The sequence below is a fragment of the Saccopteryx bilineata genome, chromosome 3 (genome assembly GCF_036850765.1).
Source record: "Saccopteryx bilineata isolate mSacBil1 chromosome 3, mSacBil1_pri_phased_curated, whole genome shotgun sequence".
NCBI classification, from domain to species: domain Eukaryota; kingdom Metazoa; phylum Chordata; class Mammalia; order Chiroptera; family Emballonuridae; genus Saccopteryx; species Saccopteryx bilineata.
In genome coordinates, this window is record NC_089492.1 from 268,961,902 (window position 1) to 268,975,744 (window position 13,843).

Consider the following 13,843-nt stretch of genomic DNA (forward strand, 5'->3'; position numbering starts at 1 on the left):
GTGAAAATTTGACCTCTGGTTAACTTTTTTTTTTTCCTGGTTAACTTTCTACCTTTGTTCCCCTGACAACCTCTTAAAGAGCAATCTGTCAACTATGTTGCTAGGCAACATCAACTATGGTAGAAATGACTCCTAATTGGTAAATTGCATCCAGACTGGGAGAACTATAAATATGTGATAGGAAGCCACAGCTCTGGGCTTCCCTAAGTATAGTGACTCTTGGAACAGACATGTTCCAAGACCCTAGTAGCTGTCTATGGAGTTGTTATAAAAGATACTGCACCCTGGCTGGGTTGCTCAGTTGGTAAGAGTGTTGTCTGAATATGCCAAGGTTGTGGGTTCGATCCTGGGCCAGGGAACATACAAGAGTCAGCTAGTGAATGTGTAAATAAGTGGAACAACAAATCAATGTTTCACTCTCTTACTCTCTAAAATCAATACTCTTTTTTAATTAAAAAAAAAAAGAAATAAAAAGATACTTGCTCCTGTGGAATAAGAGGCTTTGAGACCAGGATAGCTCCCATACTTGCCTGATATGAGTCATCTCCTTATCCAAAACCCCAATTGTGGATATAAAAATCGCTCCTGAAAATCACAGCAATCAATGAAGAACTGGCAGTAGTAAAATTAACTACCTGGAGGATCGGAACATCTGTTAGATGTACTTCTTAAGTTAGGAAGATTCTATATCATCTGATTACAAGGGTGTGAGTTAGTGTCACCTTTTAAAACTAGGACATGTTAGAAACCAATCAAACTATTCCTGCCAAACAAAAAATTTTTTTATTTATCTCTATAGAAACATAATTAAAAAAAAGAATTTTCAGCATTATAATAACAGGTTTGAGGAACATAGTAATAAGGGATACTGTGGAATACTAAATAAAAATCAATTTAAAAATTGCCTATCAGAAATAACTGAATAAAGTGCTCCCTTTTGGAGGTTAGAAGATAATGTGATCAATGTGATGATCACGTGAAAGCAGAAAGCAAGGAGGCCAAGAACAACAGGAAGTACAGTGGTAATGCTCAAAACAGAATGTAAGCCTGACCAGGCGGTGGTGCAGTGGATAGAGCATCAGACTGGGATGCAGAGGACCCAGGTTTAAAACCCCGAGGTTGTTGGCTTGAGCACAGGCTCACCATGAGTGCAGGGTTGCTGGCTTGAGCGTGGGATCATAGATGTGACCCCACAGTCATCGGCTTGAGCCCCAAGGTCGCTGACTTGAAGCCCAAAGTCACTGGCTTGAGCAAGGGCTCACTTGCTCTGCTGTAGCCCCCTGGTCAAGGCACATATGAGAAAGTAATCAATGAGCAACCAAGATGCCACAATGAAGACTTGATGCTTCTCATCTCTCTCCCTTCCTATCTGTCTGTCTCTCTCTCTGTCTCTGTCACACACACAAAAAACAACAGTGTAATAAGAATTACTCACCCACCCAATACTTTGTCTCTCCCTATGCTATTACACTAGATCTCACAAGGAACATACAATAAGCACCTAGAAGTCCAAATGAAACAGTCTGAAGTCAGCTGACCAAGGTCCTCCACACTTCTCTACTGCCCTCACAATCAGTACATGCAGCCCGATCTGTTGTCTTTCTATGGGGTTTGTTGCAACATCATTTAACAGTAACAAAAAACCATCACAGTATTCTGAACCACCAGAATACTCAATTCCACAACATTCTGCAGACTACTAGGTCAGTCATTTTCTTACAGAATATTCGAAGTCTAATGGCCATCAAAATATTTACATGAGAATGGCATCTTTCTGCCAAATGACCAGAAGTCATTATGCTCTATGCCATTTCTTAATTTATTATAATTACAGGCCTTATTTACATTCCTCCCCAACCCTTGCTATGAAAGCCTGTTACCTTCCCTAAAGAAAAACAACTTCCCAAGGAGTCCACTTTTTAATTTCACTACAAGTAAGAATTCCTACTCATGCAAAATATCTAATATAAGATAAAAGTATCCCTTTGTGAATGGAGACAGACTATGCCAGAAAGATGTTAGAATATAACCTAAATCACTGATGGTCTGTGTTGAACCCAACTGAATTCTTTTTTCCACTTTATTTATTTACTGTTCAATAAGTTTAAATCCTTGAGGGGTACAGCATTACAGGGATTCTGTGTCCAATGGCGTTAGCAGGAAGGTTGCTTAGGAATTTAGCATGAACAATCCGCTGTTTCCAGGAATACAATTTACCTTTCCCCAGATGACTCTGGTTATGTTCGGTTTGCTACCGGGAGTCACTGTGTTGCTCTTTGCTTTGTACACATAAGAACATCTCTCACCTAGATAAAATTCAGTTTCATCTTTTTTTTTTTTTTGTATTTTTCTGAAGCTGGAAATGGGGAGGCAGTCAGGCAGACTCCCGCATGTGCTCGACCGGGATGCACCCGGCACGCCCACCAGGGGGCGATGCTCTGCCCTGGCTCTGTCGTGACCAGAGCCACTCTAGTGCCTAGGGCAGAGGCCACAGAGCCATCCTCAGCGCCTGGGCCAACTTTGCTCCAATGGAGCTTCGGCTGCAGGAGGGGAAGAAAGAGACAGAGAGGAAGGAGAGGGGGAGGAGTGGAGAAGCAGATGGGCGCCTCTCCTGTGTGCCCTGGCTGGGAATCGAACCCGGGACTTCCACACGCCAGGCCAATGCTCTACCACTGAGCCAACCGGCCAGGGCCCAGTTTCATCTTGATCATAAACACCTTAAATTTAAAAAAAATTTTTTTTATTTATTCATTTTAGAGAGGAGAGAGAGAGAGAAGTGGGGGAAGCAGGAAACATCAATTCCCAAATGTGCCTTGACCAGGCAAGCCCAGGGTTTCGAACCAGTGACCTCTGCATTCCAGGTCGACACTTTATCCACTGCACCACCACAAGTCAGGCAACACCTTCAATTTTAAGAGCTGTATGCTCCCTCTGGTCCTGGAGACCCCACTTAAAGCCAGCAAAAATGGCCTTGAACGACAGCCTTCTAGACATATTTGTTGTTATAGAAGTTCTGTTCCCAGTAGGCCTCCACAGGTTCCCAGATGGCAGGAAAAGGACCCCAACTGTGAATTTACTTATTATAAAAATATCACCGCCTGACCTGTGGTGGCGCAGTGGATAAAGCGTCGACCTGGAAATGCTGAGGTCGCCAGTTCAAAACCCTGGGCTTGCCTAGTCAAGGCACATATGGGAGTTGATGTTTCCAGCTCCTCCTCACCTTCTCTCTCTGTCTCTCTCTCCTCTCTCTCTCCCTTTCTCTCTCCTCTCTAAAATGAATAAATAAAATTAAAAAAAAAAACCCAGACTTATGTTTAAAAAAAAAAAAAAATATCACCAACTCCACAAATTAAACTTCAAAGACACTGTGAAGATTATAAATACTGACCACCAAATGTGAACATAATTCAAAACAGAACAGTTGATGATCTGATAGTCCAAAGATCTCCTGTAAAAGTGATAGAGGTCAGTGATCTAGTTATTATGAATGCCAACACAGAAACTCTACAGAGCCAACCATTAATGCAACGATCTGAAACATTATGGGGAAAAAATCATTTAAATAAGTTTCATCCTCTGTTTTCCCTCCAATGATTCTGCTACTTTAAAATATAATAAAATAAACTGACCAGTGGTGGCACAGTGGATAGAGTCTACTCTATCCTGAGGTCCCAGATTTGAAACCCCAAGGTTGCCGACTTGAGTGTGGGATCATCGACATGATCCCATGATCACTGGCTTGAACACAAGGTCACTGGCTTAAGCAAGGGGGTCACTGGCTCAACTGGAGCCCCCGGTCAAGGCATGTATGAGAAGCAATCAATGAACAACTAAGGTGCTGCAACTACAAGTTGATGCTTCTCATCTCTCTCCCTTCCCATCTCTGTTTCTCTCTCTCTTTCTCTCACTATATATAATAAAATGATCAAAGCCTAGAGTGGTTCTGGAAGTATGAATCAAAGTCAGAATTTCTAAGTTTGAGCATCACAAATCTAAACAGATTTTGGGCAAGTTGTGAATAATTTGGCCTCCACTCTTCATTTTACTAATCCACTATTTTCCAAACCTTTTGGGAGCATAAGTGTCTATTAAATAATAAGAAGGTAAAAGGTAACCTAAAATATACCATAAAACTAGCTCACTCATTCAAAGTCATTTTTTAAAATCCTGCTTTTTAGCAGGGCTTGTCAACCTTGAACTCTTAACATTTTGAAATAGATAATTCTTTGTTGTAGGAGGCCATCCAAGAACTGTAGGATGTGTAGCAGCATCCTTTCCTCTACCTACTAGATGCTAGCAGCACCCTGCCCCAGTTGTCACAATTATGAATGTCACCAGCTCTGGCCGGGTAGCTCAGCTGTTTAGAGCATCATACCGGTACCCCAAGGTCGCGGGTTCAATCCCGGTCAGGGCACATATAAGAATCAAGCAGTGAATGCATAAATGTGTGGAATAACAAACTGATCTCTCTCTTTCTCTTTCTCTCTCTCCCTCTCCCCCCGTTCAAACTTCCTTTCTCTCTCTAAAATTAATAAGTAATTAATAAGTAAAATAAAAAATAAAATAAAATAAAAGAATGTCTCCACACATTGCCAAATCTCCCCTGGGAGGCAAAATCAACCCCAGTTGAGAATTGCTGTCTTACAATGAAATCTCTAATGTAAAACTTTTTACTTTGCACCCAGTAATATGAATAGATTGTGGGGTCACTAAAGAGGCTCCATGCTCTACCAGAGAAAGGAAGCAAAGAAGTTAAAATGTGAGGTAGAAAAGTCTTATTAAAACATCAAAAATACTTTTGCCTGACCAGTGGGGGCGCAGTGGATAAAACGTTGACCCAGAATGCCAGGGGTCGCTGGTTTGAAGCCCCAAGGTCGCTGGCTCTGAGCACAGGCTCATCAGCATGGGGTCACTGGCTTGAGAGGGAGACTCATCCACATAATCCTAAAGCTCACTATCTTGAGCCCAAAGATCACTGGCTTGAACCAGGGGATACTGGCTCAGCTCAGGTCAAGGCACATATGAGAAGCAATCAATGCACAACTAAAGTGAAAGCAACTATGAGTTGATGCTTCACACACTCTCTCTCCCTTCCTCTCTCTCTCTCTCTCTCTCTCTCTCAAAAAAAGAGAAAAAGACACACACAAAAAAATAAAAAATACTTTAAACAGAGAAAACAAAAGTATCAAACCTAACTCCTTGCAAAGTATAGCTTCTACACATCCATTTAGGTTTGCCTTTTGCTAAGATCCTGCCTAAGACAACAGCTAATATTTCATTTCAGCTTAAGAAAAGTGTTTCTGGTTCTTAATAAGTTTCAGTATTAATCTAGAACAGTAAGTTTTAAACTATCTGTGGTAAAAGAACAGTTTTTAAATTTCCATTCTACTGCAGACCAATATGTGGTCCTACTGTGTGGACTGGTATCAAACAACTCCTAGACTAGCACCAGTGTGTGGGCCATACTTTGAGTAGCAGTTGAGTTCTTATTGAGTTAAGTTTAAACACCTTTGAACTCTTCAATGACTAACATTTACAAGTCAATTTATGATGTTCTGATGATCTTTTCTGTTCAAGAGGCCAAAAAAAAAAAGTGATTTTATCATCTTGTGAAACATAACTATACTAAAATTAAAGGAAGAAAAGGGTATTTCTCTCTTTTTTTTTTTTCAAAGTTCAAAAGAAACTGTGTTTTCTTTGCACATTTCATTTCATTAGGGATTTCTTTTAAAATCCACTTTGATTACCTTAACACAAGACAAAATTATGAAAGTGCCTTAAATATTTTTAATCCCTAATATTTCCTGCTCTTTAGCCCTTTATGGAAGTACAGCATTTTATTAGAATAACTGTATGGCAGCTAAGTGTGTAAAAAGCAGAGTGGTTTTCAAAACCTGTTCTTCAGCCCTGCCTGGGTAGCCCATTTGCTAAAGCATCGTCCCAGCACATCGAGGTAGAAGGTTCCACCCCTGGTCAGGGCATGTAGGAGAAATAAATACACAACTAAGTGGAATAACTAAGTGGAACAAGTTGATGCTTCTCTCCCTCTCCCTCTGTTCCCCCCCTTCCTCTTTTTCTTCAATGGAAAAATTATAAAACAAACTGTCTACTAAACTTCTTTCCTTCCAGAGGATCTTTTAAAAGGTAAGCAATTTGCCTGACCTGTGGTGGCGCAGTGGGATAAAGCGTTGACCTGGAACGCTGAGGTGGCCGGTTCGAAACCTTGGGCTTGCCTGGTCAAGGCACATATGGGAGTTGATGCTTCCTGCTCCTCCCCCCCTTCTCTCTGTCTCTCCTCTCTCTCACTCACTCCTCTCTCTCTAAAAATCAATAAATATAATAAAAAAAAATAAAGTTTAAAAGGTAAGCAATTTGCAAATATAACTTGTTTCTATAGGCTTACAGTTTCCCTCCAATTAAAGTTCTATTCATAAACTAAGTAAAAGAACGTCAGCAGTAGCTACTTTTCCAGGCTACACAGCAGTGGTCTTTGTAAATGGCTTGAAAAAGCAGGGGAAAATTTTTAGTTTTGCCCAAATGACTTGTTTTATGATCACAAAACAGGTTATTTGTGTGTATAGAATCATCAAATACCAAACCAAGCAGGCAAACCATCTGGACCTAGGCTCCCAGGGTCCCTTCCCAGCACTAACTTAAAATTTAATTCAACTGGGCAAGTCAAAGTGCCATGAGGAAGCTTTTAGCTTGTTTCCATGCTTATCTGCACATAAATACCCCTGGCTTTTACAATTGCAGTCTTACCTCTCGTTTCTCTTCAGATCGCATAAATCTTTCGCCTTTTACAATTGCAGTCTTAGATTCAGAAAGTACCTTTTACAATAATGTATAGGACTGCCTGGCCTGTCTTATAGCAGTAAAGCTTTCTCTTAAATATAAATATACTTCAGAAAATTAGAATGTAGAATTCACTAGGAGAGGCTTGTAAGATGGATCTCAAAACTTAATATACTCTTGCCCACCTTTTCCAAGAAAAGAGCATGATGACAAAGGAATGCAGAAGACTAGGACAATATGGAAATAAGCCTGGTGTTTCTTACCTTTCTCCTAACCAGAGTTTGGATGCACAACAGGAAAAACAGGAAGCTGAGGGCCAGCCTTGATTCACTCAGAATGAAGGAACCGTCAGCAAAGCCCTCAGAAACCAGTGCACCACACGAAAATGTCATTAGTCCTTTGAGTCACAAAATCCAACCCCTACTATGTAGTCTAACAAAAATGCATTTAACAGTGAAAAAATGTTTCTCTCAGGGTTCCACAAAGTTGGACAATGGTGGCTTTCAACCCCAGAATGAGCAATAACAAATTCTAAAACCACTTCCCCACCAATTTACAACTACATGAGTGTCTCTCGATCTGTTAGGTTGGGCGGAATTTGTGGTGTGTTGTCAGAATCATCTCCGGCAGGGTCGTTTTCCTCACCAGACTCCACATAGATTGGCCAGTCATTGTCTGTGTCACTCTTCTCCTGGCTCTCAGATGAGGCCTCCACCAGGCTAAGGTTGATGGGCATCAAATCGTCCTCATCATCGTGTGTGTCCGTGACGCACGTGCAGCTGTCACACAGCCCAAAGCGCCTCAGCCCCTGTGACAGGTGACTTGTGAAGGTTCTTCTGCAGCCCTTGCAGATGATTGGACGGTTGGATCTGTGGACCTAAAATCAAAGTAGACACAGACATGGGGTTGAGCTATGGCCTCTAAGGCTCCTCATGATGTGGGCCCTGGTTGACCCTCCAGCCTCATTTCTGACCATTCTCCTTGTTCCATTCACAAGTCTCAGCCTCACCAATGTCCTTTCCACCCCAGAGCCATTGACATCTGTGCGTGTCCCTCCTCCCCATTGCCAACCCCTCCCACTTACTAATGCCTTTCAAGGAAGTCTCTGATGCTTCAGGCCAGGTTGGGTCCCACAGCTATATCTGCAGGGGAATATGCAGATGTCTGAAACCACAGATAGAACCAAACCCTATAAATACTTTGTTTTTTTCCCAGTATATACAGACCTTTTCACTTAAAGAAAGCACTTTACAGCTTCTCTTTGGCATATTGTGTGAATGTATGTTTTCAGTTCTCTTGGTTATATACCTAGAAGTACAATTGCTGAGTCCTATAGTAACTTTATGTTTAACTTTCTCTTTTTATTTATTTTTTGTGATGGAGACAGAGAGAAACAGAGAGAGGGACAGACAGGGACAGACAGGAAGAAAGAGAGATGAGAAGCATCAATTCTTCCTTGCGGCACCTTAGTTGTTTATTGATTGCTTTCTTATATGTGCCTTGACCGGGGGCTACAGCAGACTGAGTGACCCCTTGCTCAAGCCAGTGACCTTGGACTCAAGCTGGTGAGCCCATGCTCAAGCCAGATGAGCCTGTGCTCAAGCGGACGACCTCAGGGTTTCGTCAAACCTGGGTCCTCCGCATCCTAGTCCAACGCTCCATCCACTGCGCCATCACCTGGTCAGGCTATGTTTAACTTTTTGAGGAATTATCAGACTGGTTTCCACCACCAATGTTAGGAGTTCCAATTTCTCCATATCCTTGCCAACACTTTTCTATTATCCATTTTTTATGATTGTCATCCTAGTGGCTGTGAGTGGCATCTCACTGTGGCTTTGATTTGTACTTTCTTAATGACTAATGATGTTGAGCATCTTTTCATGTGCTTGTTGGTCACTTGTAGATCTTCTTTGGGGAAATGTCCATTGAAATCCATGCCTAATTAGGTTATTTGTCTTTATATTGTTGACTTGTAAGAGTTCTTTATATATCTGCATACTAGATCCTTATCAGATAAACAATTCACAAATATTTTCTCCCACTCTCTGGGTTGTTTTTTTTATTCTTGATAGTATCCTTGGAAGTCTAAACCATTTTTTAGGTTGGATTTTTCAAAGACTAGTTGCCTTGGTCAAATATGATTTTAAATGCAACATCTTTCTAAATGGCCTGAGTGTTCTTTCGTTGCTAGGAATCATCTACTCACATGGGAGACAGAATCCTAAGGGACAGCCAGTGAGGGGGAGGCTCCCTTGGAATGGGGCCCTCTTAGCTGCCACAGAGAGCACTATAAATGTCAGTACAGGTATAGCCTGGAGATACTGTGGGTTCGGTTCCAGACACCACAATAAAGTGAATAGTGCAATAAAGCGAGTCACACAAATTTTCCGGTTTCTCAATGCATGTATACTGATCACAAAAATTAGGGGATATCTATCACTTCACACTCACTTTGAAATATCCCCTAATTTTTGTGAGCAGTAATATCACACTATATATACCGTATTCTATTAAGTGTGCAATAGCATTATGTCTAAAAAAAATGCACATGCCTTAATTAAAAATACTTTATTGCTAAAAAGTGCTAACCATCATCTGATCAAAGATCATTGATCACAGATCATGACAAATATAATAATAATGAAAAAGTTTGAAATATTGTGATAATCACTAAAATGTAACACAAAGTGAGAAAATGCTGTTGGAAAAATGGCACTGGTAGACCTACTGGATGCAGGGTTACTACAAACCTTGAATTTGTAAAAAAACACAGTATCTGCAAAGAGCAATAAAGCAAAATGTAATAAAACGAGGTACGCCTGTATACCTCTCCCCCACCCCCACCCAGGGTGTTGGGGTTGGGTGGGAAACGGAAAATGCAGCTGACCTTTGGCATCATGCCAGAGAAACTGACCCCAGATCCTCTGTCCAAGCCCCAGTGTTCTGTCTTATGACAACCATCCCTGACCAGAATCTAAACTATTTGACTCTTCTCTAAGAAAGCTAGTCTATTACTTTCTTTAAGTGCCACCAACCCAGTTTCAATTTAGTAATAGAAACATATGTTTGCCTGACCAGGCGGTGGCGCAGTGGATAGAGCGTCAGACTGGGATGCAGAAGACCCAGGTTCGAGACCCTGAGGTCACCAGCTTGAGCGCGGGCTCATCTGGTTTGAGCAAAAGCTCACCAGCTTGAGCCCAACGTCGCTGGCTCAAGCAAGGGGTTACTCGGTCTGCTGAAGGCCCGCGGTCAAGGCACATTAAAAAAAGAGAGAGAGAGAGAGAAAGAGAGAGAGAGACTGACAGGGAAACTAAAAAAAAAAAAAAAAAAATACATGAAACATATGTTTAAAATTCTCTGAAAATACCCCAGTGGAGAGAGAAATGAAAGACACTTCCAACCCTTACATTAGACAACTGCCGGGAACCTCCCGCGCACACACCACAAGACACCCGTCAGCTCACTCACGCTCAGGGCGTGGCTCCGCAGGTGCTCCTGTCTCGTGAACCTCTTCCCACAGGTCTCACAGGGATAGGGCCGCTCCCCTGTGTGCGAGCGGATGTGCCGCTTAAGGATGCCCTTCTGTTTGGCAGTGTAAGGGCAGAAAGGACACTTGTGGAGCTTGATGGGGACCACCAGCACATCACCTGGGAAACCAAATGGATTGATTTAGCTATAATGTAAGCAGCAACAACACTGGCCACCCCTTCAATGGATGGGGCCCGTGTGGGGAACTCTAGCAGCCCAGACTGTGAGGACAGAGCAGACCTCTAAACTAGGAGTCATGCTTGGACAGTAGCTCCTCAGAATAGCTTCCAGGCATGGACAGAAGACCTTAAATTGTTTGGAATTCATATTAACTATATATATCTGACATCATCAAATATCCAGGAATTCACTTAAATCTTTTCTAACTCTTGTTTTGTTTGTTTGTTTACCTTGCTCATGCAACCATTAAGGTGACACATGTATACAAATTGTTCCTTTTAAGTTGCATGAGTTGCTCTTATTGCAGTATTCCAAGATTTGTTCCCTCTTATCCATGCCCTTCAGGACTCGATAGATAAATCTGGAGCTTAGGGAAAGAAGAGAAAAACACAGTTTTAAGAGTCCTCAGAAGACCAGAGGGTTGCTTTCCCTGAGCCCTGCCTCTCTCTTAAGCACTCTGCTTTCCTTAACCCACAGCCCTGCCACCGCTGGGTTGGAGGCGGATAGGGTCTTTCTTGTGCTTTACTGTCATCTCCAGACTGTTCCTCCTTCCATCCTCAAAAACCCTAAGATGTTTTGAAGTTCATAGCATCAAATGATACTCTCCTTGTTACAGTCATCCGGGAGCCCATAGGTCATCTCTTCATTCCTTGGAGATTGGCTCACATTACCTTAAAACAAAACTCCTGGTACAGTTCATGTGAATACCAAAAATTACTCTCTCAATATCCTGATCTCTCTGTTCCTTGACCTGCTTTCCTCCAAGGACCTTGCCCTCCACCCTACTTCAGCTACCCAATTCTAGACCAAGAGCTCTCAACTCTGCCTACATATTCCAGTTACCTGGGAAACTAAAAAAAAAAAAAAAAAATACTGATGTCCAATCCCCATCCCAAGGACCATATTTTTAAAGCACTCTTCCCATTCCAATGTACAGTCAGTGATGAGAATCACAGCTCCATACCTAGAAATTGCAACTAACAATAATTGCTCCAAACTTACATTTCAAATGACCCATCTCCCAATCACTATCTCATATTTTCCAGCTCACCTGCTGGGTGTCCTTTCCTACTGGGACTCCCAAGCCATGGACTCTACTGCCATTTACTGCCCTTCACCTCCTTTAGTCCTCACTCCTCTTTCCCCGCTTTAGTACCTATAATCCATCAAGTAACTCACTCCTTCACACACAACTGTCTTGGTCCTCTCTCTCCCTCTGTCTGTATTGGTTAAACCTAGACTATGGTTCAATATACCTCTCTGCCTATACCTGAAACAAGACAAATTAACATCAATGAAGAAACATACACAACTGTGTATTCTGGTTTTGTTTTAAATACATCTAACCATCACCATCTAACTATTAATATTAAAAGAGCTCTTGGTTCTTCCCAGGCATCCTAAAAATTTCCATTCTCCCACTCTTCTCCATGACTATTTTACACCTTCCCTCAGCTCAAATCTGTAACCCTTCCTACTGCCTCCTAACTTTCAGCCTCTGTCATTCCTTCTTATTTAATTGAAAAGGAGAAACACATGACCCTGGCCGGTTTGCTCAGTGGTAGAGTGTTAGCCCAGTGTGTAGAAGTCCCAGGTTTGATTCCCGACCAGGGCACACAGAAGCACCCATCTGCTTCTCCACCCTTCCCCCTCTCCTTTCTCTCTATCTCTCTCTTCCCCTTCCACAGCCAAGGCTCCATTGGAGCAAAGTTGGCCTGGGTGCTGAGGATGGCTCCATGGCCTCTGCCTCATGTGCTAGAATGGCTCTGGTTGCAATGGAGCAATGCCCCAGATGGGCAGAGCATCGCCCCCTGGTGGGCATGCCAGGTGGATCCTGGTAGGGTGCATGTGGGAGTCTGTCTCTCTGCCTCTCCACTTTTCACTTCAGAAAAAAAAGAAAAGAAAAAGAGAAACACATAGAAAATAACCTCTACATGCTCCCAGCTACCCACCAACCTCCCGTATGAACACATATGATTTGCTTTCACCCCTGGTATTGTGAACGAATTGTCCTTTCTCTAATCCAAAGCCAGACCATCCCCCTCCACTGGTACATAAGATCCCATCCCTACTTTGCTCTATCTCCTTTGCCCTCCCTCTTCCTCTTCTATCATCAAGTATCCTCCTCAATGATTCCCATCAGGAAATAAACATACTTGCAGCTCCTCCACCTTAATAAAACTCTGATCTCCTATCCCCCTTCAGCTACCAATGCATTTCTTTGTTCCCTTCACAGTAAAACTCTTTGAAAGAAGCATCTATACTCACTATCTTCACATCTGTTTCTGTACTTCTCTTTTAGACCTACTCCATTTGGTTTTTCCCCCCACCACTTCTTTGATACTGCTCTTTGTCAAGCTCACTAACGACCTCCCCACTGCTAAACTCAATGATCAGCTCTCAATCTGCCCATACACAGTATAGGACATAGTTGATTTCTCCTTTTTCTTGAAAGACTTTCTTCTTTTAGCATCCATTACTCTTTCTTGATTTTCCTCCCACCTCACTCCTGCCTCTTCTCAATCTCCTTTACTGATTTCTCCATATTTTCCTGACCTCTAAATATTGGAGCTCCCAGGGGTCAGTCTTTAGATCTCTTGTCTTCTCCTTCTAGATCTATAAGTTTATAGATAGATAGATTTTTAATTCCATGGACCCATTAATGAATCCCAAGTTTATATCTCAGCTCTGATTTCTCCCCAGAACTCCAAACTTATAGATGCAATTGCTTACTGAACATCTTCAGTTAAATATCCAATAGGCATCACAAACATAATATGTTTAAATCAACTACTCAAGCTAAAAGCCTTAGGGTCATCCTTAACTCCTCTTTTTCTCATACTGCTCATACAAGCCATTAGCCACACTGAATGAAGGAGCACATCTCTCATCTGGGTAGTTGCACTAGCCTTCTCCTAAGTGCCCCTCCTGTTTCTACCCTCTCTCTCCTAGAGTCTCCACACCCCTGCAGTCCGTAGGTAGAGAGCAAGGGTGCAAGCAAGAGGACCACTTAAGAGGTTACTGCACACAGTGCCCAAAGAGATCCTTTTAATATATGTCATTTCAAGTCACTCTTGGCTGAGACCCTCTACTGATGTCCCTTCTCAGAGTAATATCCTAAGGCCTCCAAGACCCTACCTGGTCTACCCCTCCCCCCAACTCTCTGCCTTGCTTACTTTACTGCAGCCACACCAGCATTGTAGCTGTTCCTTTGATTCACTCACCAAATGTGGTCCTGCACCTGGGCCTGTGTGCCTCACTCTTCCCTCTGCCTAAAATGTTCTCCCTGATATCCGGACAGTTTGCTGTTTTACTGCCTTGAGGTCTCTGCTCAAAAGTG

The 13,843-nt window shown here is 42.4% G+C and overlaps 1 protein-coding gene and 1 pseudogene across 2 annotated transcripts in view; both read right to left on the minus strand.

Moving 5' to 3' along the window:
* Positions 1 to 2,040: 2,040 nt before the first annotated feature.
* LOC136329150 (large ribosomal subunit protein eL33-like) lies at positions 2,041 to 3,050 on the minus strand (annotated as a pseudogene).
* Positions 3,051 to 4,604: 1,554 nt separating this feature from the next.
* The window catches only part of ZBTB8B (zinc finger and BTB domain containing 8B), a 30,650-nt gene continuing 21,411 nt past the window's right edge, over positions 4,605 to 13,843 (minus strand). For both annotated transcript variants that reach the window (XM_066265092.1, XM_066265093.1), the window contains 2 exons: positions 10,264 to 10,442; positions 4,605 to 7,672 (listed from right to left, as the gene is read on the minus strand). In XM_066265092.1, coding sequence (XP_066121189.1) covers positions 7,355 to 7,672; positions 10,264 to 10,442 — 497 coding nt within the window. In that variant the 3' untranslated portion in view covers positions 4,605 to 7,354. The remainder of the gene's footprint in view (positions 7,673 to 10,263; positions 10,443 to 13,843) is intronic.